Source organism: Notamacropus eugenii, chromosome 3 (genome assembly GCF_028372415.1).
Source record: "Notamacropus eugenii isolate mMacEug1 chromosome 3, mMacEug1.pri_v2, whole genome shotgun sequence".
Lineage (NCBI taxonomy): Eukaryota > Metazoa > Chordata > Mammalia > Diprotodontia > Macropodidae > Notamacropus > Notamacropus eugenii.
The window spans coordinates 94913116-94939332 of NC_092874.1; the positions used below are offsets into that span (position 1 = coordinate 94913116).

The following is a 26217-nucleotide window of genomic DNA, read 5'->3' on the forward strand; positions in this document are numbered from 1 at the left end:
AACTTCTAGGGATAGGAGACATACGTTGGCTTAGGGGCAAACATCAATTCTATTGCTCAGTTGATGCAGAATGGTCGGGCTGGGTCTTTGGCCCATGTGACTCATCCCTGAATCCTTTTAAACAGGGGTTTGGGCCAACGTCACACTCCCTTAACACTCTTTAGACAACCTTTTCCCCCAAAGCTTAGACAACTACAGGGTTAGTCTTCAGGAGGTGGGTCAGGCAGAGGCAGATGACAAGTAATAATGGCCATCTTTGTTCTGTCCGTGAAGGTTTGAAAAGCTCCAGCAATGACTGGTCTCCAGGCTCTCTGCTCTAAATTCATGATCCCGTGTTCGTCAGTCCCATTAAAAGGGATTTGGGATATGCCACGCTCAAGAAAGTTAAAGAGGTTTTCTAGGAAAAAGTTATAAATAAGACCCTTCAAACTCAGATCTGTTGGTTGCTGATCGAATGAGACTGAATTTTAGTTGTCTTATCAGCTGAGGCTTTCATCTGTCTCAGAGTAAATGTGAAGATGCCAGTAGCTAACCTCAAAGCAACTGAATGGCAGTGATCGCTTCAGGTGAGGTCTGGGGACTACAGATATATCCTGTGCTTTGGTCCCTAGGCTTCTGTGTGTGGGCTTCCCACTTTATCAGGCCCCTCCTCCCCTGTCAGGTCAAGGTCCCAGTCCTCCAACAGGAGGTTGCATCGAGTAAAATAATAAAACGGCCCTTTTCTGATTAGTGTCATTTGGTTATTTACAGACTTGCAGGCACCAGCAAACCAGAGTCCTTCCCACCTCCACCCTTTCAAGGGAAGAAGTGAAAGCCAAGCAATTCCCAGCTTTGCCTCTTCGACCACAGGGCAAAGCATGCTGAAGTAGGTTGAAAAACTGGAGCCACAGCAGATGTATGGGGCAGGGTGGAAAGGGTGGCCCAGCATCATCCCAGCTTCTCTTTCAAAGCCAAGAGACACAGGGAGCCAGCCCCAAGGTTCCCTTCTCTGAGGACAGCCAAGAGCTCAGCTCAGTTCAGGCCAGGGCTGGGGTGTGAGTAAGGGTGGGGAATTGGGGGAGAACAGCAGCTCCAATGACTAGGCCTGCCTATAGGCACAAAGCAAGGGCAGGAGCTCTGCCCATAGTCAGGGAATACTCAGCTTAGAGGGATGCTGGTTAAGGCTGGGAGCTAAGCCAAGTAGCTATTGACTCCATCCCCACTTTTCCAGGAGATCAAACTTCCATGCCTGAGTGACCACACCAAGTCTCACACACTTGGATTCATGGTGACAGTCTTAAACTCAGATCCTTATGGTTGGCATTATTTGGACTTGACTGTCTTTCCTTAGTCTGTAAACTCCATACTCCACCTAAATAATTCCTGAGACTCCTTCCAACTGGAATATAGTATCTGGAGTCATAAGTCTTGGGTTCAAAACTCTATTTGGCCTCTTACTCTCTTGAGATCTTGTGTATATGTCTTTATGTCTGCCTTTCCGAGCCTTAGTTTTCTCATACACAAAACAAGGGAGTTACATTAAATGTTAAGGTCCTTTTCAGACCAAAATTCTATGATCCTATGAACTTGGATTTTGATGCAATGATTCAAAACACTCTGCCCTATGAGTTGGCTTTCATGTGTAATGTCTGGATTAAGGTGGTTGTCATGGGGATGCTCCATCCAAACATGGAAAAAACCAGGCAGGACAGACCCTCTAGCAAGGAGGTGGAGAGAAGGGAAGAGGTAGTTAAGTAGCAGTCTCATAGCCTCTTCTCTGTGAACATACTCACTGGAGCTCCTGCACCAAATGGACGGGTTCACGATCATCATGCTGCTTTGAAAAGGCTCAGGAATCGAAACCAAGGAGGCAGGTTGAGGGTAGGGACACCAGGAGTATCCAAGCCAGGGGGAACGGAGATTAGGAGCACAGAAGGGACAAAAAAACTGGTACACAGAAGGACCAAAGATGGGGAGGTGGATATACAGTGAGGCAGAGATGAATACATCACAAGAGAGAGGGAGCCAAGGGGGACAGACACAATGGGGACAAACACACACAGTCTGATTTATTGGTCTCGTCACACACACATATGTACACAAACATAAATATTCCAATGTACAGATTTTACACGGGGCTCACGGATCCCCTTGCCCATCTCCTCAAGTTCTTCATTCAGTGCTCTGCACCAGGCCCTATCCACTTTCCACACCTCATCTCCAAGCTAATCCAGCCTTGGTTTGGGAAACAAATCTTGGACGAAGTCTTGGGGTGAAGAAGGGCAGGAGGCGAGGGAAGGGGAGAGGTCCTGCTCTCCCCTCCCCTCAGGTGCCTCCAAAGGGCCTGTCCCTTTTCAATGGCACCTCTAGAGCACTGGGCTGAACAGTCCACTCTTCCCTACGATACAGGGCCCTGGGATGGGTTTCAACCCCAATTCCTCCCTTCCTTTGTCCTCCGTTCTTAACTCATTCTCTCCACCCTTTCTGTGTCTCCCTTTGTCTACGTCTCTCTCCCCCTTTCCTGCAGGGGGAGGGAGGTGAGCCCCAGGTCCCAGGGTCTCCTTGGACCCATCCTCCCCAGGCCTCACAGGAGGCTGGGGCTCCGATGAAGCTCAGTGGAGGTGCTAGAACCATTGGTAGGGGTCGGGGTCAGGCCACCGCCCTCCCCAGGGCAGCCATGCTGCAGCAGGATGTCCACACACTCCTGGCTGCCAGCTCGGCGGGCGTAGGCCAGTGGAGTCAGGCCCCGAGCGTCCCGGCTCCTCACATCCACCCCGTACTGTGAAGAGAATGCAGACTTGAGCTCAACCCTGGAGAAGGTGGGGAGGAGGTGGGGGAAGGGGAGGGCCAGGGGGGCTGTAGGGAGAGAAGAGAGCAGGTACCAGAGAAGTGGCTGAGTAGGGCAGCTGTCAATCAGAGAATGAGGTCAGGGCAGGTCAGAGGGTCAGGGAGGCAGATCTGTGTGTTGGGGGGGAGGTGCTGCAAGGGAGGAGGGGGAACATGCCACTCACCCAGATAAGCAACTGTGTGAAGACAACGTTAGCCATGGCACTGGATAGATGCAGGGCGGTGCGACCATCCCCATCCCCATAGGTCTCATTCACCTCCTCCTTGGAGCCGTGGGCCAGGAGCATCACCAGCAGCCGCAGGTCATCCTCCACCACAGCCCGAAGCAGCTGTTGCCCCAGGGGCACATCCGAGCTTGGCAGGGGGGCCAGGAACAGCTTCTGTTCATACTTGGCCCTGATCCAGTGTTCCTTCTCCTCCCTGAAAACAGGCCAACTGAGGCATGACCCCTGGGCTTGAAATCAGTGACAGGGGAGGTCACGAGGTAGGAGCTCACCTCCATTGGGGTTGGTGGGAGTTTAGCAAGTACAATGGTACTTAATTAAGCAGGAAGGCCATGGAAGGGAATGGGGCAAGAGGCCTGGTAGGGAGATGAGGAGAGCCCCATGAGGCAGGGCAGGGACAGGAATGAGAGTAGCCAGTCCCACGATATTACCTCTGAGACACAGGATGGAGGGTCACAGGCACAGCAGGGGTGTTGGTATGAACACTGTGGGGAGGGGGCTTCAAAAAGGCCCATGGGGCAGTGGGAATGAGGATGGGGGGGGACAGCAGGAAGGTTTGAAGTAGTGGCCCAAGAGACAGCTTATCTGGCTGTCTGCTCCTCCCCCCACCTTGCTTGTCGGTGCTGGGAACAAAAGGGGGAGGGGGACTTGTGATACAGGGGACATGCACTGGCCTATCTCCCACCCATTCTCCCCATCTCTGCACAGTCTGGGGCACCTCAAGCAACTGAAAGATAGGCACCCTGCGCATGCGCTCCCACCAGCCCCCTGACCTGCTGATAACAGCTCAGAAAGGGCCCGTTGTTGTGAGAGGCCTGAGTGACAGGCCTGGGAGGGGGAGGGGCAGCCCCCAGGGGGGCCCCGTTGCCAAGCAGAAGCAACGGCTATCCTATCTTTAACCCTTATAGCACACTTCAGTAGCCCAGTGGCAGCTAATCCAATCCCCCTGCACCAGGAGGGCCTCAAGATGACTGCCTTTCCTCCCTATCCCTCCCAACCGATGAATCCCACTCTCCCCTCACCTGCAAGCATCAGGCCCTGGCTTGGCATAGCCATCCAGGGCCCCTTCCCAGACACTGTTGGCCAAAGCATTGCCCATGGCAGTCATCACTGCCAACAGCTCAGGGGGCCAGTCATCCAGATCAAGAGAACGCACTCGAGACAGGTGGGCGCCCAGGTGCCGGTGGATTCCTGAGCACTCTATGCACATCAGAGCACCCAGATTCAGGCTGGCCCAGTCTGGGTCTGGTGAGGAAAGGCAGGCTGAGTCAGGAGGACAAGAGCTCTAGAGGCTTAGGCTTAGGGAACCCAGGAGAAGGCCCACTTCTCTAGCACTTCCCTTCTTCTAGCACCACCATGACCACCCCCCTCCCCCTTCTTACTCTCCTTAGCTATGTTATCCTTGTCTCTCTTTGGGCCTTTTGTACTCACTGGGAGAGTCGCAGTCAATACAGAAGCTGTTGCCTCGGGCGGTTCGGACGGCTTGCACTGCTAGTGCTGAGTTCTGATTACCCAGGCGAGTCTGCAACAGGGGAGGAGAGACAGGGCTGTGGGTCCCAGGGCCGCCCCCTGCAGGGGCCAGTGCAGATGTGCTCTCTTCACCCCCTTCCAAGTTGGTCCCCTATATCCACATCTACAGACCATACCCACGCCATTCCAGGGGTTGGGGGGTGGTCCAGGCTTTTCCCAGCCTCCAATTCCCTCACCTTGTCCTTGGCACTCCGACAACCTTGCAGGCTGGCGAGGATCTGAGCCTGGACACTCTGTACCCAAAGCTCTCGCTCTTCTGCCGTAGAGGCCTCAAAGTGCCATGTCTGCCCCGTGAGTGACACGACCATGAACTCATATGACTCTTCTGCATCTGTGAAAATGGTTGTTTGGGGGGGGAACAAGGTGGAGGGTGGGAAGAGAATGACTCAGGAAATGGAAGGCAGAGCTTCAGTTCACTCTGACTACTCAATCACTGTGGTGAGCCCAGTCACTCAGCGTCCTACTCTGCCACCATCCTTCCTTCCTCACTTTCCTCAGTATGGAGGCTTCCCTCAGAGCTATCCTCTCTCTGCCCCCCTGCCTTGGGCCCAGGAAAGATCTTTCCAAAATCAGTATAGTGCAGGTAAGCAAAAGATCCGATGGACATTTCTGCAGGGGAAGTCCTTAAACCTGTACTACCTGTGGAAGGTGAGGGCAGGCTAGGCCAAAGACTGATAGGGGGGAGAGAAAAAGAAAGGTGTGTGGGGCTCTGCCAAGAGACTGAGGGAGGGCTCTCTTTGCCAGCAGCCAGCAGAGGGGCATAAAGTCTATGAAAGGCTCCAAAATTGTTTGTCTGGGGAGGGATGGAAGGGGTACTAGGAGGTAAGTGTTAAGAGGGGGGGGTGGGGGAGTTGAGGAGAATGCGGGCACCATCCGTACATGTCAGCTGCAGCCGCCTCATTTTGCAGCTCATTAAACCCAATATTCCTGACGGCGTCAGTGAGGGGCTCCAGGGAACCAATCCCCCCTCCCCCACCATCCCATCAGATACACAGGAGGGGCAGGGGAGCTGGGAGAAGAAGAGGGGCTCTATCCATGGACTGGGATGTATACTCAGACAGGGACCTTAGAACATTTGTAGCCATGAGTGCATGGTCCCCAGCAATCTGGTGACGTTTCAAAGACCCCTCCCTAAATTCCCCCAGACAACAGCCGCATTAATCTCATCCCCACTGATCAATGTCCCATGGGCATACAATCCCTAATAAACAATGTGATAGTGTGATTGTGATTGTGATTTTGGGTATGTGTGTGCATGTGCGTGTGTGTGGCAGGGGGCTGGTAAGAAAGCAGGATCTACCTGGAGACATAATCATAAAGACAAAGACAAAGGAAGCACCATCTCTCCTTCACCTTCATTCACCTGTTGGACCCGAAGGTCCCCCCCTTTCCCTTCTTCCTCCCAGCACTCCTCAGCTTTACCCCTCTCCTCCTCTTTCTCTAGATTGACATCTTTGGAATCCTAGGCTGAAATCTCTTTCCATATGCCAGGATCAAGCCCCCAGCACCCCAGATACTTCCCAGGCAAGCTGACATCCACTCTAAGGGAACCCACTTTACTACAGCTGTCTTTTGGGGAAAAGGAAAAGGGGTACTTGTTTCCTTCCCAGGAATTTTCTTCCCTGCCTCCAGTCCTAAATTCTGAGCACTAACAAGGTCCCTACTCCTCAACTGCGACTGTGTAGAATCAGACCCCTGATTCACATGGACCTTCCATACCCCGTATTTCTCAGCCCCGTTTCCCCAATGAAAAGCTGATGGGGGGAGGGCAGAGGGTGTCTCAGCCCCAATCCTGCTGTACCCATGTCCCTGACGCTGCTGATTAGCTTGGACAACAAACAGCAGCATCAGGCAGACCCATTCAGGAGCAAGGAAGCCAGTCTGGACAATCAGCAATGAAGAGGAATGTAGAGTACTCTGGGAAAACTCAAGACAGCCAAAAGAACTAATACAAGGGTGGGAAAACAGGAGGAGAATCATTTAGCTGAAGCCAAGTCTGAGAAGAAACTGAAGAAATCCCCACACTAGCTATTTGATAAGAGACAAGCACCTGTAAAGTGCCTATTGCGTGCTCAACACTGTGCTGGGCTTAACCAGAACCACAAGAGACAGGGAAGACATGGAAAGATTTTTGGAAGTTAGCAATTAAACAGAACTCTTTTCTAACTAACTGTCATCCACAACAGAACAAATGTGTTTAAACTGCAAATCAGCATACTTAAGTTAGACACAGGAAGAATGTTCACTGACTGGCAAACACTGGGCTGGGTTACAGAAAGCCATCCATCCCAGAAGCCAACAATGGTTAGAACAATCTCTGTCCTGAACCTGCCCCTGGTTCCCTTTACCTTCAGCTGTGCTAGTGGGGCCATCTGGTCGAGGGGTTCCTGTACTCTTTTTCCGACGGTGCTTCTTACGATTGGCGTGGGGAGATGGAGGGGGCTCCAGCTTGGGGCTGGAGCTGAGCACGTCAGAGGGGCCACTGGCTGGGAAAAGGGGAAAAAACAAGGTAGAAAGAGCAAAGAGAAGGCCTAGGATGGGAGAGGGAAGAGGAGGGCACAAGACCCAGGAGGTGCGCCCAGAGCTTCCACTGGCTTGCCGTAAGAAATGGACCCAATTCCTATTCCGTTCTCAGGGTATGAGCTTGTGTCTCAGGACCTGATATGATCACATCCTGGACTTCAGTCCCAGGAGATGGGAAGCAAGAGGGAAATACTTCCTGCGTGACTATCTGGGGAGTGGGAAGGCACTGAACAACTTGGGGTGGAGATAATGGGTACATGGAAACGGGGAGGGGGTGGGGGGGGCAGGAGGGAACTCTTAGTTCTCGCAGCTTGAAGGGGTGGAGGGCGGCCCAGGGAACTCACAGCGAGCCGCATCCCCGGCAGCTCCGCACCAAATTTATCCTCAATCACACTCCCCGCTCCTCACAATTAATAGCAGAATTAGAAACAATCAGGGAGCTGCCTAATTACTGTCAATTAGAGCGCGCTAATCAAGCTCCCGTCTCCCACACCCCGCCCGGCGCTCACCACTAAATGTCAAACTTCATTAGAGGCAGACACGCTCTTTCTTTCCCTCCCTCCCTCCTCGCTGCCTCACCAGCAGGGCCTCACTGATGGCAGCAGAAGACCATCAGAGCCAGGAGCCCGAGGGAAGGCCCCTCCATCCCTCCCTCCGTCTCCTGGTTAGGGGCCTGAGGCTTGGGGGCAGGGGACTGGAGGACGGTCCTGGAGGTGCCGTAGCTTCTGTCACTTGGCATTCTAGAGATTACAGTTTAGGGGTATGTGTCTCAATTGGTGTGAGGGTCTGTGCTTTCCAGAGAGGGGTCTTAGATTCTTCCTTCCTCTGACACTAGACCAGGGGAGATGGTCCGGGGTTACCAGCTGCTGCTGTTGTTCAGACTAGCCTCAGACTTTTGCATGCCATCAGTCTGGACCTGATGCCTACTAGTGAGATACCTAGAAGGGAAGGTAGGAACTCACCTTGGAATGACGCACCCTAAGCTGGGAAAGCTGAACAGGAGGAAAGAGGGAAGGATAGTAGGTAGAAGGAAAATAAAGAAGGAATAAAATGGTAAAGCTAAGGTGGTGCAAAGACGTAATGATGAGAACACAGAAAAAGATAGGGAAGAAAGGGTGGGGGGAGAGGAGGGATAATTACGGGAGGAGGGTGGAATCTTGAACCAAACAAGGTAGTGGGGTGGAGCATGGGGAAGGGCCTCAGTCTCTCCCTCCCTTCCAACTCCTGAATTCCTGTCTGCCCTTGCCCAGAGACCTCTCACCATTCCCCTGGGAAAGGCAACCTCTCCCCTCCAACCCTCTCACTTTCCCCAATACAGCTCTCAAAAGCCCGCCCTCAGCTCGATCATCCCTCCTTCAGCCAGCGCCCGCCTGCTCCCCGCCGAGAGGCTGATGAGCTGACTGCACGGGGGGCTGATGGGGATCGAGGAGCCACCACCAGCTCTGCCCTGGGCCCATGAGGGGCTGGGCTCTTCTGGAAGGGGGGAGGCTTGGGGAAGATGGGGCTGGCACAGGAGGGAGAAACCTGTTCGGGTGGGTGGGGAGGTCGCAGAACCTCCAGCAGCCCTGAATACTCCGTGAGCCGCTCCTTACGGCACTGCAGCCTGACTCGGAGCACCCCCATCACCCCCTACTCTTCCCCCAGGAGAGGCACTCACCAGGATGCTGAATGCCCGGGGGCAGAGCAGTCGCTTCGCTCCACTGGTCAGCACTAGACACAGAGCAAGAGCGTTGATGGAGCCCATCGGACCGGGGGCCCGCCAAGGCTGAGCTGCTCAGGGACCGGTCCGAGTGCAGGGACGTGCTGCTGGCTGAGTGGGGAGCACCTGAAAGGGGTGGAGCGGAGGCTCAGCTGGGGCCCTTAGGGGGCTCAGTCTGGGTGAGCACAGGCAAAGCCCCTCCCTCAAAAACAACAGCTTATGGTTGTCCAGGAGCATGGCAAACAACAACTCTGAGAGGCAGATAGCTAGGGCTGGGGATCTCATTCAATGAATGAAAACTCAGAGAGGCTAGCCAATCTGCCCGAGGTCACAGAGCTGTGAAATGTCAAAGGTTTTCTAAGGCCGGGTCTCCTTCCCAACTATACCCAATTAGGGCAGGTCAGCAGGTCAGAGGACAGTGAGCACTCCCATTCATTAGGATCACTGATTTATAGCTGAAAAGTGACTTCAGGGGCCATTTAATCCAATCCCTTCCTTTTACAAAGAAGGAAATCGGGGTTCCAGAGAGAGACTACGTGCTTTGCCTAGGATTACACATCTGGGCTCTGCCAGTGCACAACATCCCAAGCTTTCTGATTCCTTCCTTGTTAAGATTTGTCCAATGCCCTTTGGCATTCTGGTTGATCGCTGGAGCAAGGCCAATTCTATCCCATCGTCTCTCCCAAAGGACCAGACTGGTGCCTGTCCCTACGCTTCTCACCTGCCCCTCAGGACCCTGTTCTTTCCCCTCATTTCTCCATGAACATCTGTCCTTTTACCCTAGTCTCACATCTAAGGGAGTAGGGGGCTCAAAGAAAGGCCAAGGGGGTCCGTAAGAAAGGATGAATATGATGAACTTCCTGGAGGAATAGAAGAGCTAGATAGTTTGGGGTGGAGGTGATCAGCTGATTGTCAAGGGGCTTCCAGACCCCTTAACACAGTTGGGGATTTAAGACCAGGAAAAAGCCAGCACTCTGGATAGCACTCTTCTCATCCAAACCCTAGCCTCTGCACCCCAAATCTCATTCTACATGTGTCACTTGCTCTGCGTCAGCTTCACTGCCATTCTAACGAGGAATAAGTGTATCAAATTCAAGTAATTATGTCTAATTAGTATTAGTAATTATCCTGTTGGGCTGGAGAAAATTAATCTTTCGTTTCCCATCAGGGAAGGATGGCAGAGCTAAGGGGAAATGCCCGTAAGGGTACCACAGTCCTAAGAAGTCCTGGGGTTACTGTAGGGTAGGGTTTGGGGAAGCTCCCACTGGGACTCTCTGGGTATCCCTCCAAACCCTACTCAGACAGGGTCTCATTGCTGGGGTGACCTAGGAGCCTGCAGGTCAGCTGGGACAGGTGGAGGGAGGAAAGCCATGGTGTTTGGGGTTGGCTTAGAACATTGGGAAGCCGAGAAATGAAGGACTGAGGAAGATGACTCATTATGGACAGTCAGAAGCTGAGCAGTTGAGCGGGATTTTATTGGGCCAGTCACTCTGGCCAGGAAGGAGCTAAGTGTTCTGGGCCAATTGGGAATTAGAAACAAGGGCCTAAAGCAGGGCAGGTGGGAAAGAAAGCTGGAGCCATGTCAGGAAAGCAGGATCTGTAGGCATGGCGTCTGGGTCTGTTTTTAGGCTAAGGGCTAGACTGGAACATCCAGAGTTCTAAGAGATCCACCATGTTCTGGAAACTGTATGTTCCTCATGGGCAGAAACTGTGTCTTATAGTTCTTGAGTAGGGCCAAAGCTAGCTCAGGGCTGAGCACACACAAAAGCGACTTGTTGAACTGAGGAAGTCTAAGGTATACCACTTCCTTTCCACCTCCCATGCTGCCCATCTCCCCTCAGACTCATTTCTATCCCAGTCACATCCATTCTCCTGTCAGGGGTCAAAAGGGTTGAAGTGACCACTCAGTGCCTCTCCAGGGACTCCCTTTTCCAGACCTATCAAGGGCAAGGAGACATGTGCCTTCATCCAGACCTCTCCGGTATCCTAGCTTCCTGAACTCACCCCCGCCTTCTTATTCCTTGCCCCACCCAACTCTTGTCCAGCCTCCCCAAACCCCCAATCCCCCACCCCATGGCCCCCCAGCCAGAAGCCCTGAGGGAGGGAAAGTGCTTTCCTTTCTCTTTGTTAATTCTCCCCTCATTACGCCTGCAATCCCACAATCAGTGTGCACTGTAATTGTCGAATTTGATGCTAATGATTAATGAATTAAACATGGAGCCATCAATTAGTCCTCGGAGGATAATTCTGCATAAAGCAGCGGATAATGTAATTACAGTAACAAAGATAATGAGATGTTAACATCGCCCAGCGAGTGAAAGACGTGCGTGTGTGTGTGTGTGCGCGTGTGCGCGCCCCGAGTCTGTGGCACTGTATGCCAGGGTACCCTCTGATCTGGAGGGAAACCTGACAGTCCATGTGCATGTACCATCAGAGGGTTGATGGAAGGCAGATGACTGGGTAGATATCGTATTTGAGGAGAGAGAGAGTGAGTGTGTGTGTGTGGTGTGTGTGTGCATGTGTGTTGTGTGTGTGTATGCTCGTGTGTGTGTGTGTGCGTGCCCCAAGTCTGTGGCACTGTATGCCAGGGTACCCTCTGATTTGGGGGGAAACCTGACAGTCCATGTGCATGTACCATCAGAGGGTTGATGGGAGGCAGACGACTGGGTAGATATCGTATTTGAGGAGAGAGAGAGAGAGAGTGTGTGTGTGTGTGTGTGTGTGTGTGTGTGGTGTGTATGTGCATGTGTGTTGTGTGTATGTGTATGCTCGTGTGTGTGTGTGTGTGTGTGTGTGTATGCTCGTGTGTGTGTGCGCGCCCCGAGTCTGTGGCACTGTATGCCAGGGTACCCTCTGATTTGGGGGAAACCTGATAGTCCATGTGCATGTACCATCAGAGAGTTGATGGAAGGCAGATGACTGGGTAGATATCGTATCTGAGGAGAAAGTGTGTGTTGTGTGTGTGTATGCTTGTGTGTGTGCGTGTGCATGTGTGCACCCCGAGTCTGTGGCACTGTATGCCAGGGTACCCTCTGATTTGGGGGGAAACCTTACAGTCCATGTGCACATACCATCAGAGGATTGATGGAAGGGAGATGACTGGGTAGATATCGTATTTGAGGAGAGTGAGTGAGTGAGTGTGTGTGTGTGTGTGTGTGTGTGGTGTGTGCATGTGTGTTGTGTGTGTATGCTCGTGTGTGTGTGTGTGTGTGTGTGTGCGCGCTCCGAGTCTGTGGCACTGTATGCCAGGGTACCCTCTGATTTGGGGGAAACCTGACAGTCCATGTGCACGTACCATCAGAGGGTTGATGGAAGGCAGATGACTGGGTAGATATCATATCTGAGGAGAGTGAGTGTGAGTGTGTGTGTGCCCGTGTGTGTGTGTGTCCTCTCTCCTCTTGCTGTCAGGAGAGACCTGGCCAAGCCTAAGCCTATGATGAGTCATATTATAACATGGTTCCCTGTCCTCCAAATAAGAAGTAGCACAATCCAAAAGCTCTGGGGGGGGGTGGGGGTGGGAGGGGCTGTATGTGTGGGTGGTACTCCTGCCCATCCCACCTCTGCAGAGGAGGGGCTCTCTTCCAATCCCTAACTTATTCAAAGCCTCTTACTAACATATTACCTTTATATAGTGACCTTAAGGTTCACAAAGCATTTGCTTCATAAAAACTTGATGAAGTAGGTTGCATTTACTATTATACTTATTTTGCAGATGAAGAAACTCAGGTTCCTACAAAAAACCTTAGTCTTTGCTAGACACTGGTATGCTGCATAAGTGACCACCTCCTGCTTCCACTCCCCCTTGACACACCTACCGCAGAAGTGTAACTTTGTCAGGAAGAGGGATACCCTGCATAGAAACTCAAAAGCCAAGGGTTGGAAGAGACCCTTACGGTCACTTAAACTCTACTTGAACACTTCAGGTGATGGGTAGCTCACTACTTCACATACCATCTCATTCTAGGGTCAGGACATCTCTAGCTGTATATAATTCTTTGTGCCTTTCCCCTGGCATTTGGCACGATGCCACAGGCATTCAGTATTTGTTGGTCAACAAACTTTTTTCGGTCTCTTTTGACCTAAGCTACTGTCCCAGGATTCCCTGTACCTCATCCTTTGTCTTTGGTGCTCCCAAAGATCAGCTATTTATGAGCTCAGAGTGAAGGACTCCTGTGAATTACTAATGTTTGCCTCTGTCTAATAGAGAATGAAAGAAACACGTAGGGTTGAGGGGTGGGAACAGGTAACATTAAAGTGTATAGATGCCCCTTAGTCCCAACAGGGACCACCTCCGGAGGCTGCAGCCTCAGCCCCGTGGTACTCCTCCTTCCAGTCTCCCATGCCAGTTTGGAAGGTTGGAGATACAGGTTTTCTGGGAGGTCATAGCAGGTCTGAGAAAGAGAGGCCTAAAGAAAAAGCCTAAAAGATTATTGGTCTAGGCAACCAAATGCAGATAGATGGAGAAGAATGAGTTCTGGGGGAATGAATTGGTCTTGGGGTGGAAGGAAGGAAAATAACATTCCTAGTGAAGATGGCAAGAGCAAAGGGGGTAACTCCAAGGATGGAGGAGAGACCTAGGGTTCGATGATGGAAGTTCATACCTTAACTGTGTGAGAGGGACAGAAAGACAAGTGGGAAAGGCTTTACCTCTGTCTCCCTCCCTGCCCATAACCTTTCCTCCAAGAGAATAGGGCCTGTGCCCCACACCTGGCTTCCCTCAAAGTCCCCCCAATCTGTGGGTAGGCCCCTGACAATTCTATGGCCACAGTCAATAGTCCTTCTGCAGCTGATCACTCTGCCCTGGGAGCTCCTGACCGCCTCCACTTTCCACCTGCTGCCGCTGGCTGAAAAGCTTTCATCTACACAGCACCCAAAAGAAACAGGTTCTTGGCTCCCCAGTCACGACTGAGTATGTATGCTAGGCATGGTACCACCTGGGTCGCACTCCTCGAAACCATCTTTCCTAGCTCATTTCTTTCTCTCTCTGGACCCAGAAGCTTCCCCACTTCTCACCCTCCACCTTCTAGCTCTGGGCCACAAGCTATTCACCCCCATCTGGTCTTCCCCCAGACAGGGCTGGCATCTTCAAATCAGAACTGACATCTGGTCTCTACATGCAGTGACCACAAGAACCTCTGAACAAGGGCTCAGAGTGCCCTGCTGCCCAACTTCTACCACCCTCCTCCCCCCCAGCCCTTCCCATCACCACACCTTCCCTCACCTGTACTCCCCCCAAGCTGTGTGTTGCTTCTCTCCAGGACCAGTCCGTTGGCACGGGGGCTGGCACCAGTTGAGGCTGTGACAGGTGTGGCCCGGGGTAGCCGCTTCCCTGGTACTTTGACCGTTGTCCTCAGCAGGTCAATTTCCTTGCCATGAATATTCTGCATGTAATCCTGACAGAGGGAGGGAAGGAGAAACCATATGAGTTGGATGAATATCTCTCAGATGAGACCTATTCAAGCAGCCCCAGCAACAAAACTTAGCCTGTAAGCCCTTCCTCCCCACCATCCTACCCCCAACTTTTTGTCACAGGCCCCTGCAGGGAGGGTGGCAAGCATTCTGGGTATCTTGCCCACTCTTTCCTAAGGCACAATACAAGGGAAACATCGCTGGACCTGAAGTCAGATGACCTGGCTTAGATTCCTGGCTCTAATTAAATACAAGTGACAAATACATATCACCTGACCCCTGTGGACTTCAGTTTCCTGAATGGAGAGCTGATCTCTAAACTCCATGGTTCTTTCTGGGCCAGGCTGGCACTGAATCAGGGAATCCAAAAGCCCCGGCTGATGGTCCTGGGCCTGGATCCCAAGTGGAAGGTTAGGGACAGAAAGCTGAGGTGGCTATAGAGGGCCTGTGCTGGGAGGTCTTGGCTTGGACTTGAGTTTGGGGTGAGGAGGTATGCTCAAAGGAGTGAGACACAAGAGTCTCATCACAATGAGCACTTAAGGCAGTCTTTCCAGCAGGAAGGATTGAGGGTTGGGGGCCAAGAACTCCTTCAGGAAAAATGAGAGTAAATACCAGGGCTGGAACCAGAAGGGGATGGGGAAAGGGCGTGGTAAAGTGAGCAGAGCTGGATGAACTCCTGTTCTTCAGCTGCAAAATCCCAAATAGTTGTGGGCAGGGACAGTTAAATAACCTAGGTGACACGCAATGCTAGCTGAGGGGCCCCAGACAGGCCCTGACAGTACTGAATGGATGATGGCAGGTAAGGGGGGATCTTCTCTGAAGACTGGACCATCCTGAGTTTTCTGGTCTGGGTGTTAGGTATTCTACTTGCCCTTTTTAAGGGGATGTCTTACGCTTTAGCCATGGCTGATGGGTGACCAAGGAGGACCCAGGGACGTGCTTCTTTGGAGCTGAAGCTGAGGTCCAGAAAATTCAATCTAAATGCATGCATGGATGAGTTCGCCATGCAGTGGGAATAACAAGGCAGAAAATGAAGCAGTCTCTGACTTTGAGAAGTTTACATTCTACTGTGGAAGGGGAAGGGGAACACTATGTAGCTAAATATAAACTATAAACAAATTAATGTTGGCGGTCGAGGAATGATCCTTATGTAGATGATCCTTCAGCTAACCCCTGAAAAGTTAAAGATTCCAAGAGGCAGAGGTGAGAATGCTCATAACACCCAGCTTGCTGGAGGATCAAAGAGAGAGCCCCCACTTCCTGGAGGATCTCTGATGTTTCTGAGAGAGATGCCCAGAAATGAGGCCCATGTGTGCCAAGGCTAAGTGGCCCCAGGTCACTGAGAGCCTCTCATGCCGCCCTGTACCCCGCCTCAACACCTGGACCTTGGCTGGCAAAGGGGAAAATTGACATTGTTTGGGGAAAAGACCATAGAGGACAGTCACAAGCTTCACTCTCTGCGTCCCCCCTTCCCTTTCTCCATTTACCTATATCCTATAGCATATACTACCCTTGCTTTCCTCCTTATGCCTAGAAGTCAACACTGGCTTCTCTTACAGGAAAACAGATATCATTTCTTTATGTGGCTAAAAACCCTTTGCTCGTGGGATCCAAGTTAGCTGTTGCAGAGATCCCTGCCCAGCTGGCATTGACAATGCATACAACAGATTCCCCATTCCTTTCTGTATGGATGGCCCTGGGAGTGACCTCTTGAGCTGAGTGGTTTTCATGGCAATGGCAAATCCCATGCCTCCCACCTACCCTCACCTTCATCCTCTGCTTCTGACAGTTAGGTCAGTGATCCTGGTTCCTTGGGGGAACAGGAGGAATGGCTACCCTCAGAGAGTGAAGGGACAACATGGCCATTCTGACCAGGGAGGTCTAATTCTAGACACTTTTATACACAGTTTATGCAGTGGGGTATAGACCTGTCCCGGGGTAAGGGATTAACTACTGCTCTGGGTGTGGATGACAAATAGGCCACCCAGCCCAAATAAGTAAAGAGCTGAACTGGTGGGAGAAGGAAACCATTGTGGGCTGGCAGGAGTTCTTGGAAGAAGTAGGCTTGGAGCTTAGCCTTGAAGGATGGTCAGGAGCTGGGAAATGAACTTTGGGTTGGGGGTGGAGGGAGGAAATTCAAGGTGTGTGCATAGAAATGTGAGAAAAGTCACAGCAGCAGAAGACGGCAAGCCCCTTTAGGGGATGGCAAGAGCAAGCTCAGTGACACCCCCAAGGGTGAGTGAGATCTGGAGTGGGGCCCTCCCTGGCCCTAAGATTCACAGGAAAGGAAGAGGAGGTAGCCAAAACAGATGAAGAGGAATCAACAAGTGTCAATGGGCACAAGGGCAGCTAGGGCAAGATGGTACCCACTGAACTGACTCCCAGAGGCACCTGTATCTCTAAATGGCAACATCCCCCCAGACTAGGCTGATAACTCTCAATACAAACTTAGCTTCCTAAAACCTTCTTCCTAGCTTTGTTCCACACCCTGGTCCCTAATACAATTCCTTCAGTTGGGGATCCAAAGTCAGTGGTCTCAAATCCTGGCTAGAGATGGATCCCAAACTCATACCCCAATGAAATGGCTTGCCTTGGGGACTCCACAGTAAAAGAGCGGGCTGTATGCAAAGGTGCCTCCAAGCCCCAGATCCTTTGGTTTTGTCAGCCCTCCTGGGATCCTAAATTCCTCCCCCAGCTACCCTCAGCCCACCCCTGTCCTTAGCACCTGTCTTCACTGTCTCTCTGGCCTGGACTTATCACAGCCTCTCTCCAGTGGCTTAGTTCATTCCCCCAGCCCTTAGCTGAACCCCACATCTGGGCCTCAGCCTATCCCCATCCCCCACACTTTCACCTCTTACAGTGGCTGCCTCCTGACAACTGGCAGCAGCTGGCTGGGCTGAAGTCACAGCTGCAGCATCTTCTCTGGGGTGGGGGCTTGGGTCTGCTCTAGTTCACAAGGAGGTCACAGCAGCTGCACCAGCCTGCCAGGCCCTATTCTAGCCCAGAGCTGGCTGAAGCTAGGCATGTGGAGCAACCCGCTGACAACCCCTTTTTTACCTTCTTTCTACTCACAAATCAAGGAGTGATCTTTAATCTGAGGGGACTGGGTGGGGCCCAGAAATCAGAAAGAGGCGAACCCAAGTAGGGTGGCCCCATAGTCCAGATCTAACGTCTCTATAGCAGAACCAACTGAGGGCCTCCTCCTGTACCCCTAAACTCTGGCTCCTGGCACCAGGTCCTGTGGCCTGGCACTAAGGAAACGGGCTGCAGGATGGAGCCTATAAGGTGGCATGGTGGGGCCAGGCAGCTCAGGGGCAGAGCAGCAGCAGCAGCAGCAGCCGATGCCGTGTTTTCCTCCGTCAGCAGAACAGGGAGCATGGCAGCAGTGGCGACGGCAGCGGCTGCTCCGGAGAGCGGTCACCACGGCTGCCTTTATTACCCACCATCAAACAGCAATTTCTTCCCCAGCCTCCTCGCTAATTACCCAGCCAGCGTTCTCATCTCGTTTTATTACTGGAATTAACAACGAGTTCAGAGCGTGGAAAGCTATTAAGATGTGTGATTAAGCCACATTCAATTAGTTTCTACAAACAATTTAATTGATGTTGCAGATAGAATTAACAGAAGGTGATTGTGTGAATGGCTCCACTGGCTGCAAAATGGGGGAGGCTCTGGCTGGCTCTCTGGGGCTGGGCAGGAGCTGGGCTTGAAGCCTGAGGCCTGCCCACCTCCCTTCCCCTTCCAAGTTCAGCAGAGTGCCCCCTCCATCCCAAGAATGACTCACGGGCATTACCTTTCTCTCTCAGGCCCCAGACAGTGCCTCTCTCCAAGAGGGCAAAAAGGTCTTGACCAGGCCAAAAACTTACTGCCAAGTCCCTGGAGTTACTTACTGGAACCCACTGACTTGGAAGCTACTCATTCATTGGTAGTTGGGGGAATGGAAGGAAGCTAAGCTGGTTGTGTTGATCACAGTGGGGTATGGTTGCCTCTTTGCCCCAGCACCCCAAAATCTACCAGGTTAGGAAGACATAAAGGCAGCAAAGGTGAGGAAAAGTTGGCAAAGGGAGACTTGGGTATAGGTGTCCCTAGAGGGTTCAAAGATATGTGAAGGAGAGAACAAAGCTAGGATGCTCCAGGAGCTATGAACTGTTGGGTGCTAAGCACATGGGCTTGTTAAGAGGAACCTGCTCCAATCACTCTAATTTAGCACTGTACTATACATATACATACAGACATACATATATATGTATAATTTTATGCTCAGTTCAAATTCTAGAGCTAATAGGACCACTGGAGATTAACTAAAGCATGTTCTTTTTACAGAATGAGGCGAGTGAGGCCCAGAGAGAGAGGCTAAATGATTTGCCCAAAATGTTCTGACTCCCTGGTCTGGTGGTCTCTCACCCCAAGCTCCCTCTAATAGCTTCCTATCTGTGGATCTTTTCTTTCACTAGAAGTTTCAGTGTATAGACCCCATATTGCCTAGCTTGGGGGGTAGGCCTCAAGAGTCCCTGACTGGTTAAGTCGTCCCCCAAACAATGCACCCTGGTGATCCCCTTAGGCAGCTCAGGCACAGAGATTCCTACTGAGGTTTGTGGAGAGATGACTTTAGCAAATCTAGCTCATGATTCAGGAATTCAAGAGCTGAGGAGGTGTTTAAATGGGAGAAAAGTCACTGCTACTGCCTCACCCAGTGGCTCTGAGACCATGGTGGGTCCCCCATGCCACAAAGGCTGATTCAGCATACAGCAGGAAGGGGTACGGAGTGGGTATGGGGGGCACCAGAGAGAGGACAAAGGACGCTCCTAAGCTTCTAAATACACCCTCCAGGAGCCATACACCAGCTGTCCTTTCTGCCTTGGGCTTTTTGGGGAAGGACTGGAGAAGGGGAGAGGGACAAGCTGGTGAGGGGAACAGGTCCATCTGGGGTTGTACACAGTGGAAGCCAAGAGGTGAAAACAAGGGATAAGTCTGTGGATGTTGGTGTACCTTACAAAGTAGGAAGAAGTGATATGTATGGTCATTGAACATGCTTGTGAATGGGTAAGAAGCACCAGTAGAAGACTACTTAGGAGAGCAAGTAAATTACTTAACATTCTGAGATGATATTAAACCAGTGGATATGGTGGTTGAAGAGAACATGTGTTAATCAGTTGTGTGACATCAGACAGGCTGCTTCATCTTTCCTCAACTGTCAAAAACTAAGAGCTTGAACTACATAGTTTCCAAGTCCCTTTGGGTTCAGAAACCCTCTTTTAGATTCAACTGATACTCACAACATATTCCTAAGTAAAAATCTCCCGCTACTCCTTGGTGCTGGTGAAGGCCAGCCTTCATAGCACCTGTAGAATATTTGGAAACTTTCCAAAGTGTTTTCCCCTCCTGTCAGCTCACTTGATGCTCAATATAATCTTGCAAAGTACATAGGACAGGTGTTATTCCGTCTGTCCATTTTACCAAGAAGGAAAGTGAGATGCAAAGGGGTCAGTGGCAGAACCCAGGTCTCCAAGGCTTAGCCCCAATCCTCTTTCCTTTCACTGTATTGTGCAGACTTGATCACACTTTTAAGGCAGAGGGAAGGGATCTTTCCATGTGAGCAGAGGGGGTGATGGGCACTGTTACCCCCCACCCAGGTTTGGCTCATTAATTCTGCCCCAGATACCAATTCCACTTGGTAGCTCTCCCTGACCTGTTCCCCTAAAAGTACCAGCTGAGATTTCCCACCAATTCTCAAGATTAAGTCCAGAGTTAGCATCCAGGGTACTGAAAAGAAGGAAAGTCAGAAGGGTCAGCCTGAGGAAAAGACTTCCCTACAGCCAAGTGTCAGATGAAAGAGTAAGTTGAGCCTAAGACCAGAAGACCAATGTTAGAAATGCATTGTCTGGTACTGGCCCAGGGACCTTCTGGGAAAATTTCCATGGGAGGTGTCCCAAGCAGGGGGCTCCTCTGGGCCAGGGAGTGGATGGGGGAATCAGAATCCAGAAAACTTTGGGCCTCAATTGCCTGACAACTCAGGCAGATGTCAAGGAAAGGCTAGGGACCCTTGGAAGAGGCCAAGGGCCCTATGGGCCGGGGGCGGGGCCAGCCCACGTGCTGTGCTCGAGGGGCTGCTCAGGAGAACTCATTAGCCCCACAGTAGGGCGGTGACAGAGATGGATTCTAGAGACAGCTGTGTGCTGGAGCCACGCGGTGAGGGAGGGGAGGGTGGGGGCGGGGGAACTGCTGCCACGGGGGCCACTGTGAATGCAGTGCCATGCCTCCCCCACATACTGCTCCACTCTGCCCCTCCCTCCTTTCTAAGCATCACTGGAATACAAAGCCCACCCACAGTGGCCCCACTCCACCCCAAGTGATCAGCTTGGCTACCCGTCTCATGCTCAAGGTCATTCTAGGCCTAGGAGACCCAGTGATCCCCCGGTACCTTTGGGTGATTAACACCTAATTATTCCATGACATCTGCACTTTTGTCTTAGAGATTCCTATGTGGATTGGCTAGATTCAATGTTCAATGGAACATCATAAGGACAACTCATGCCTATATGGCACTTTCAGGTTTACAAAGTGTTTTTCTTACAACAACCCTGTTGTGGTAGGTATTGCAAAAATCATCACATCCATTTTACAGCCAAGACGACTGAGGCTCAGAGATGGAGAAGTGACTTGTCTAGGGTCACAGAGCAGAGATGGCATTCAAACAGGTCATCATAGATTAGATTTTGCCTTAAGAGGAAATTTCATGGGAGTGCCCCAAGGTGCAAGAAGCCTCCTCTCCCATATTCTGCTCTCTTTCCCCAATCCCCCTGGGCTCAGGCTGACTCCTCTTCCAGACTCACATGCAAGCTGGGGTGGTAGGTGAGCAGTCCGTTGTCACAAAGAGTCACGTACTTCTTCTTCCACTCCTTGTTCAGGGACTTGCCACTTCGCTTCAGCAGGATCCCCTGAGAGTAAAGGCAGGATCAAAAAACAAGAAAATGGCAACTAACATCCCACACGGTGCAGAGAGGTAGAAGGGACTGAGGTCTGTTGGACTCCCGCTGTGCAAGGTGATCTTTCACTCAGATCAAGCAGAGGGTGATCTCTCTGGCCTTACTGCTAGACAGAACCATCCTCAGGGAAGAGGTATGTTAATGGGAAAACAAGGCACAACCTTGCTCATCTGCCAGGAAGCACCTGGGGCTCTCTTCTCTACCTCCCTCACACCTATGGGCAAGGAATCAGCCTAACAGGGATACTTGTGGTCCAGGCTTTGAAAAGCATCTTTGGGGAAAGAAGGAACAGGATTCAGAAGGATGTAGGTACAGCTAAGCTCCCTGGTCACTTACTAACTATGGATGGAACCCATATATAGTTCTGGGAGGGACTATGAATTCTGCAAACTCACTCATCACCTCATTCCTCTCTCCCTTCCCTGCTGAAACCTAGGCTGTCCATGGACCCAATATTTCTGACATCACCCTGGGCAGAGGTCACCTTTCAAATGTGTAGGCATGAGGGCAGCATGGTGACTGGCTACAAGGAATTGTGGGAAAGAGCCCAATGTTATAAAGCAGATATTGAAGTGATATCTAAATGCAGAGGAGGGCAAGCCGAGGACCCCCACAACGACTCCCCCAGCTCCCTTTACCCAAATCTCCCAGTAATGACCCTGAGGCTTTCTCCAAAGCCCCTTGCTCCCCAGTGAGCCTTTCACCTCTGTCTGCTCCCTCACCCTAAAACAGCAGATGAAGACACAAAGTCATGTTGAAGTATGAGAGCTGGGCACTACAGAGAAAGAACAGACAAAACCAGGAATGGGACAGAATGGTAGGGGCCTGAGTGTGCCCAGCACCTCATCCCACTGGCATTATAGGCCTCCAAAAGCTAAAAGGAAAAAGAGCAGGGTATTTCCTTGGAAAAAATTTAGGGGGAGAGGGCGGTTCCATGGAGAAGAGGAAGGAGAAGGGAAAGGGTCACATACTCCCAGAACTATGAAAACAGCAAGGGAAAGACTGATCCCAGGCCTCCCTCTATGTGGGGAGGAGGAGACTAGGAGGGACAGAAATTGTCATGGAGATGAGTTAGGTAAGAAATCTACTTTGGACGGAAACTGGACAATTCTCTCTGAATTTGGCATATCTTGGGCCTAAAGGAAGAAAAACAAACTGGTTTCAGCACCTTTCTTCTCTTCAGGCTCTTCTGATAAGAAAGTTGAGCTGTAAGAGCTGAAATTATTAGAACAGTGGTAGAAGGGCAAAAGAATTCCCAGCTGGACCTCCATGAGTGTTCTTGGAGAGATATGTGTGTGGAGTGGGAAGGGGATGGTTTACAACATACAGCCATGCTCCAATCACGACTTTAACATCACTCTTTCATTTCTGAGTTGTTTCCCTCTCTCTTTTCTTCTTTCCTTCTCAATTCTCAGAAGGACAGATGGATGAGGGGGCTTCTCAGTCATTAGGTAGAATATCAAGGACTGGTCTTGTCACAGGTGACCTCACTAGCCAGGAGGAATGGGCAATTGGGCAGCTGCCTGGTGACTTCATTCAGCGAGTTGGGGTGTGGGGATGGAGGAAAAGAGCAGCAGCATGCCTTCTTGGAGAACTGCCTTATTACATTTTGGCATCCTGATTCTCCCTCTCAGTCTCCTTTGGTGGATGATCACCTACAGCCCACTCTCTTTACTGTGGTGTCCCCCAAGGCTCTGTGTCCTGAGGTCTTTTCCTTTCTTTTACACTTGTTCAGCTCATGGATTCAGCTATCATCTCTATCAAGATCACTCCTTAGAGCTATTGATCCAGCCCCAGACCTTACTGTGGGATCTGGTACCAACTGGGATCCAATCACCAACTGAAAGTGGGACATTTCAAACTGAAGTCATCAGAGACACCTCAACTCAACATGTCCAAAACAGAATTTCTTTTCTTCCCTTTCCATCCCTAAACACGCTTGATCCTCTCTCCTCTGCTTCCTTCCTTCTGTCTCAAGATACCATCGCCTTCATACTCACACTTTTCTTTGGGGGCAGCTAGGTGGGGCAGTGAACAGAGCACCAGTGCAGGAGTCAGAAGGACCTGAGTTCAAAAATCTCATCTCAGACACTTGACATTCACTAGCTGTGTGACCTTGGGCAAGTCACTTAACCCCAATTGCCTCATCCTGGGTCATCTCCAGTCATCCTGATGAATATCTGGTCACTGGATTCAGATGGCTCTATAGGAGAAGTGAGGCTGGTGACCTGCACAGCCCTCCCTCACTCAAAACAAAGTCAAGTACAAGTCACGTCATCATTTCTCTGATGGCATGGTCTTCGGCAATGAAGGACCTTCCCAGTCATCCAGGTTTGCAACCTGGAAGTCATTCTCAATGCCCTCTCCTCCCTGTCCCTACATATCCATTCCATTATCCAATCTTGTTGGTTTTCTACTACTTCCATGACACCTGTCCCCTTCTCCCTACACATACAGCCACCACTCTACTTCAAGCCAGCATATCTGGACTAGTGCAGCAGACTCCAATCTGTTTCTCCTTGCTTCCCCTCTCCAGTCTTCAGGCTCCAAACAGTCCTGGTGACCAGTCCCCAGCCTAACTAGCAAACCCCAAAGGTTACTTCAAGAACAGGGGTTCTTCACTTTTTTTGTTCCACTGACCTCTTTGGTAGTCTGGTAAAAGTCTATGGACCCCATCTCAGAATGCTTTTAAATACATAAAACAAAATACACAGAATTACAAAGAAAACCAGTTATATTAAAATATAATGATCTAAATATATACCAAAAGAAGAGGTTCACAGACTTCAGGTTAAGAATCGCTGTTCTAGAAGTGAATTCAAATTCTTCTGTTTGATATTAAAACCATTCCCAATCTGGCTCCATCCTATCTTTCCAGTCTTATCAGTGTGTAATTCATGCACTGTTAAGGCCAGTTTGATTGGCACTTGTACAATTCTTTGCAGATGACTCTCCATCTCCTATCTCCATGTCTTGGCATAGGCCTGGAATACACTCACTCCTCTTAGAATCCCTAGTTTCCTTGAAAACTCAGCTCAAGCAACACTCCCTACACAAGGTCTTTCCTGATTCCCCCACCCCCTCACTAGGTGTTAGTGCCTCTACCCTATAATTACCTTGCATTATCTGCATGTGTACTTTACATATTCTTATATGGATAAATGTTGTCTCCCCTGATAAACCCAAGTTTCTTAAGACTAGGAACCAGGTTTGTATCTTCAGGCCCTGGCACAAAGGAGGTACTTAATAAATGCTTGTTGATTAACTGATTAAAGGCCTGCACTGCCACATGAAGTATATGTTTAAGATGACAGGACTCAACAAACAGCTCAGTACTCTTTCAGCCTTAGGCAAAGTAACAAAATAATAGGCCACCCTTTCTAGGAAAGAATGTCTGTATGCTGAATTGGGAAAGTCAACCTGGCGATCACCACCTCCTCACACACAACAGGCAGTGTGGTCCTGTGCAGGGGACTGGCATACTGTGGCATGCGGTCCAAATCTGGCCAGCCCTGTTTTTGTACCAGTCTGTAAGCTAAACACTGTTTTTATATGCTTAAAGTTTTACTGTATATATAAAAAATCACTCTTAGCCTAGATTTGACCTTTGGACTATAGCACACTGACCCCTTTTCTACCAGGAAGAATGCTGAAACAGAGATGTAGGGACCCATGTCTACTTGAGCCTTTGGGGCCTAAAGTTCCTTAGCTGTAAAATGACAATGGCCAGGAGTGGGATTTTGGATCAGATAATATAGAGGGTCTATTCTAGCTCAAATGTTCTAAATGTGATCTAAATCCTCAGTAAAACGCCAAATCTCCAAGGTTCTGACTTCTTCACAGACCTCTGCTCTCAGACCAAACAGGTTCCAGGTTTGTGGCATCCCCTCTTTGTACCACATCTCAATGGACTGCCTCTCATGCATCCTCTTTACTGTCTCTTTTAAGTCCTGGGTTCCTGCAACTGGCTCTTACTCAAGCCTCTGTTTTCACCCCATTTCAAACTAAGCTCATCCTCTTTCCCTGTTCACTCCCGCATAATCACTCACTGCCCAAGTCTTTTTTCCAGTCTCACTACTGTCCTTCCCTGCCATATCTATGTTCCTTAGAGTCTCATTAGGTCACAGATCACAGACTCTCAGAATTGGAAGGAACCCAGGCCTCCTTCATCTTTAATCAACCAGAGAACCCAGATTATGGGACATAAGGTATGCCTGGTTGAGAGGCCAGGCCAATATTTGGAGTGGGAAGCCCCTGCCCCTGGCAGAACTCCTTCCTCAGCCTGGGCCGCCTTCTTAGGCAGGGGAGTAGATGAGCCAGCAGTCAGACGATAATGATGCTCGTTAGCAGAGAGGGCGTGGGATGAGCCCGCCTCAGTCTGCTGCGTAGGAGGCAACTGCAAGATGGGGTCTGGGGACTCAACCTCCCACCCACTCCCAGGCATTGGCCCAACACTACTCCCCTCTCCACCTCTCACCTGCTTCATCGTGGCTTTCTACTCTATCCTGACAGCCCTGGAGGGAGAAGGGAGGAGGCTGGGCGAGGGGAAGGACCTGCTTAGCCCTCATCTCTTTGCCACTCTGCCTGCCACCCCCTCTCCCAGCTCCTGCAGCTCAGAAGAGGGAAGAGCTATGGGGGTCCCTGTTCCCCTCCCCAGGCTGGGCTGGGGCTGTGCACGGTGAAGCAGGAAGCAATCTGGGGCGGAATGGAAGCGGTGCGGAGGCGACAGCCCCCAGAGGACCTGTTCCTACCACCCGCCTCCCTCCCAGCTCCGCCAGCCGACTTAATTGCGGAGTCCGGATTGATTGGGAATGCAAATGGTAAATGAAATGCAATCTCTACTCCCAGCAGGAGCCGGGGGGCGGAGGGGGGGGGGCCTAGGGAGGGAGAGAAGGGGAAGAAAAGGAAATGGGGAGATAGGATGGGGGGCGGAAGGGGGGGCCAAAGGGGAGGTGCCGGAGCTGAGCCCAGGGAGGACAAGGGCAAGGGGGTGGGAAAGGGAAGAAAAGGAAAGGGAAGG

General features: G+C 51.0%; 1 protein-coding gene across 3 annotated transcripts in view; it reads right to left on the reverse strand.

The window, feature by feature from the left end:
- Nucleotides 1-2027: 2027 nt before the first annotated feature.
- The window catches only part of AGAP3 (ArfGAP with GTPase domain, ankyrin repeat and PH domain 3), a 41066-nt gene continuing 16876 nt past the window's right edge, over nucleotides 2028-26217 (reverse strand). The window contains exons 10-18 of one of the 3 annotated variants that reach the window (XM_072652210.1): nucleotides 21045-21149; nucleotides 14024-14195; nucleotides 8761-8928; nucleotides 6929-7066; nucleotides 4757-4911; nucleotides 4482-4572; nucleotides 4073-4295; nucleotides 2991-3246; nucleotides 2028-2758 (exon numbers count right to left, since the gene is read on the reverse strand). In XM_072652210.1, the coding sequence (XP_072508311.1) occupies nucleotides 2564-2758; nucleotides 2991-3246; nucleotides 4073-4295; nucleotides 4482-4572; nucleotides 4757-4911; nucleotides 6929-7066; nucleotides 8761-8928; nucleotides 14024-14195; nucleotides 21045-21149 (1503 nt within the window). In that variant the 3' untranslated portion in view covers nucleotides 2028-2563. The remainder of the gene's footprint in view (nucleotides 2759-2990; nucleotides 3247-4072; nucleotides 4296-4481; nucleotides 4573-4756; nucleotides 4912-6928; nucleotides 7067-8760; nucleotides 8929-14023; nucleotides 14196-21044; nucleotides 21150-26217) is intronic. The other 2 variants (XM_072652208.1, XM_072652209.1) reach the window with 2 other exon arrangements.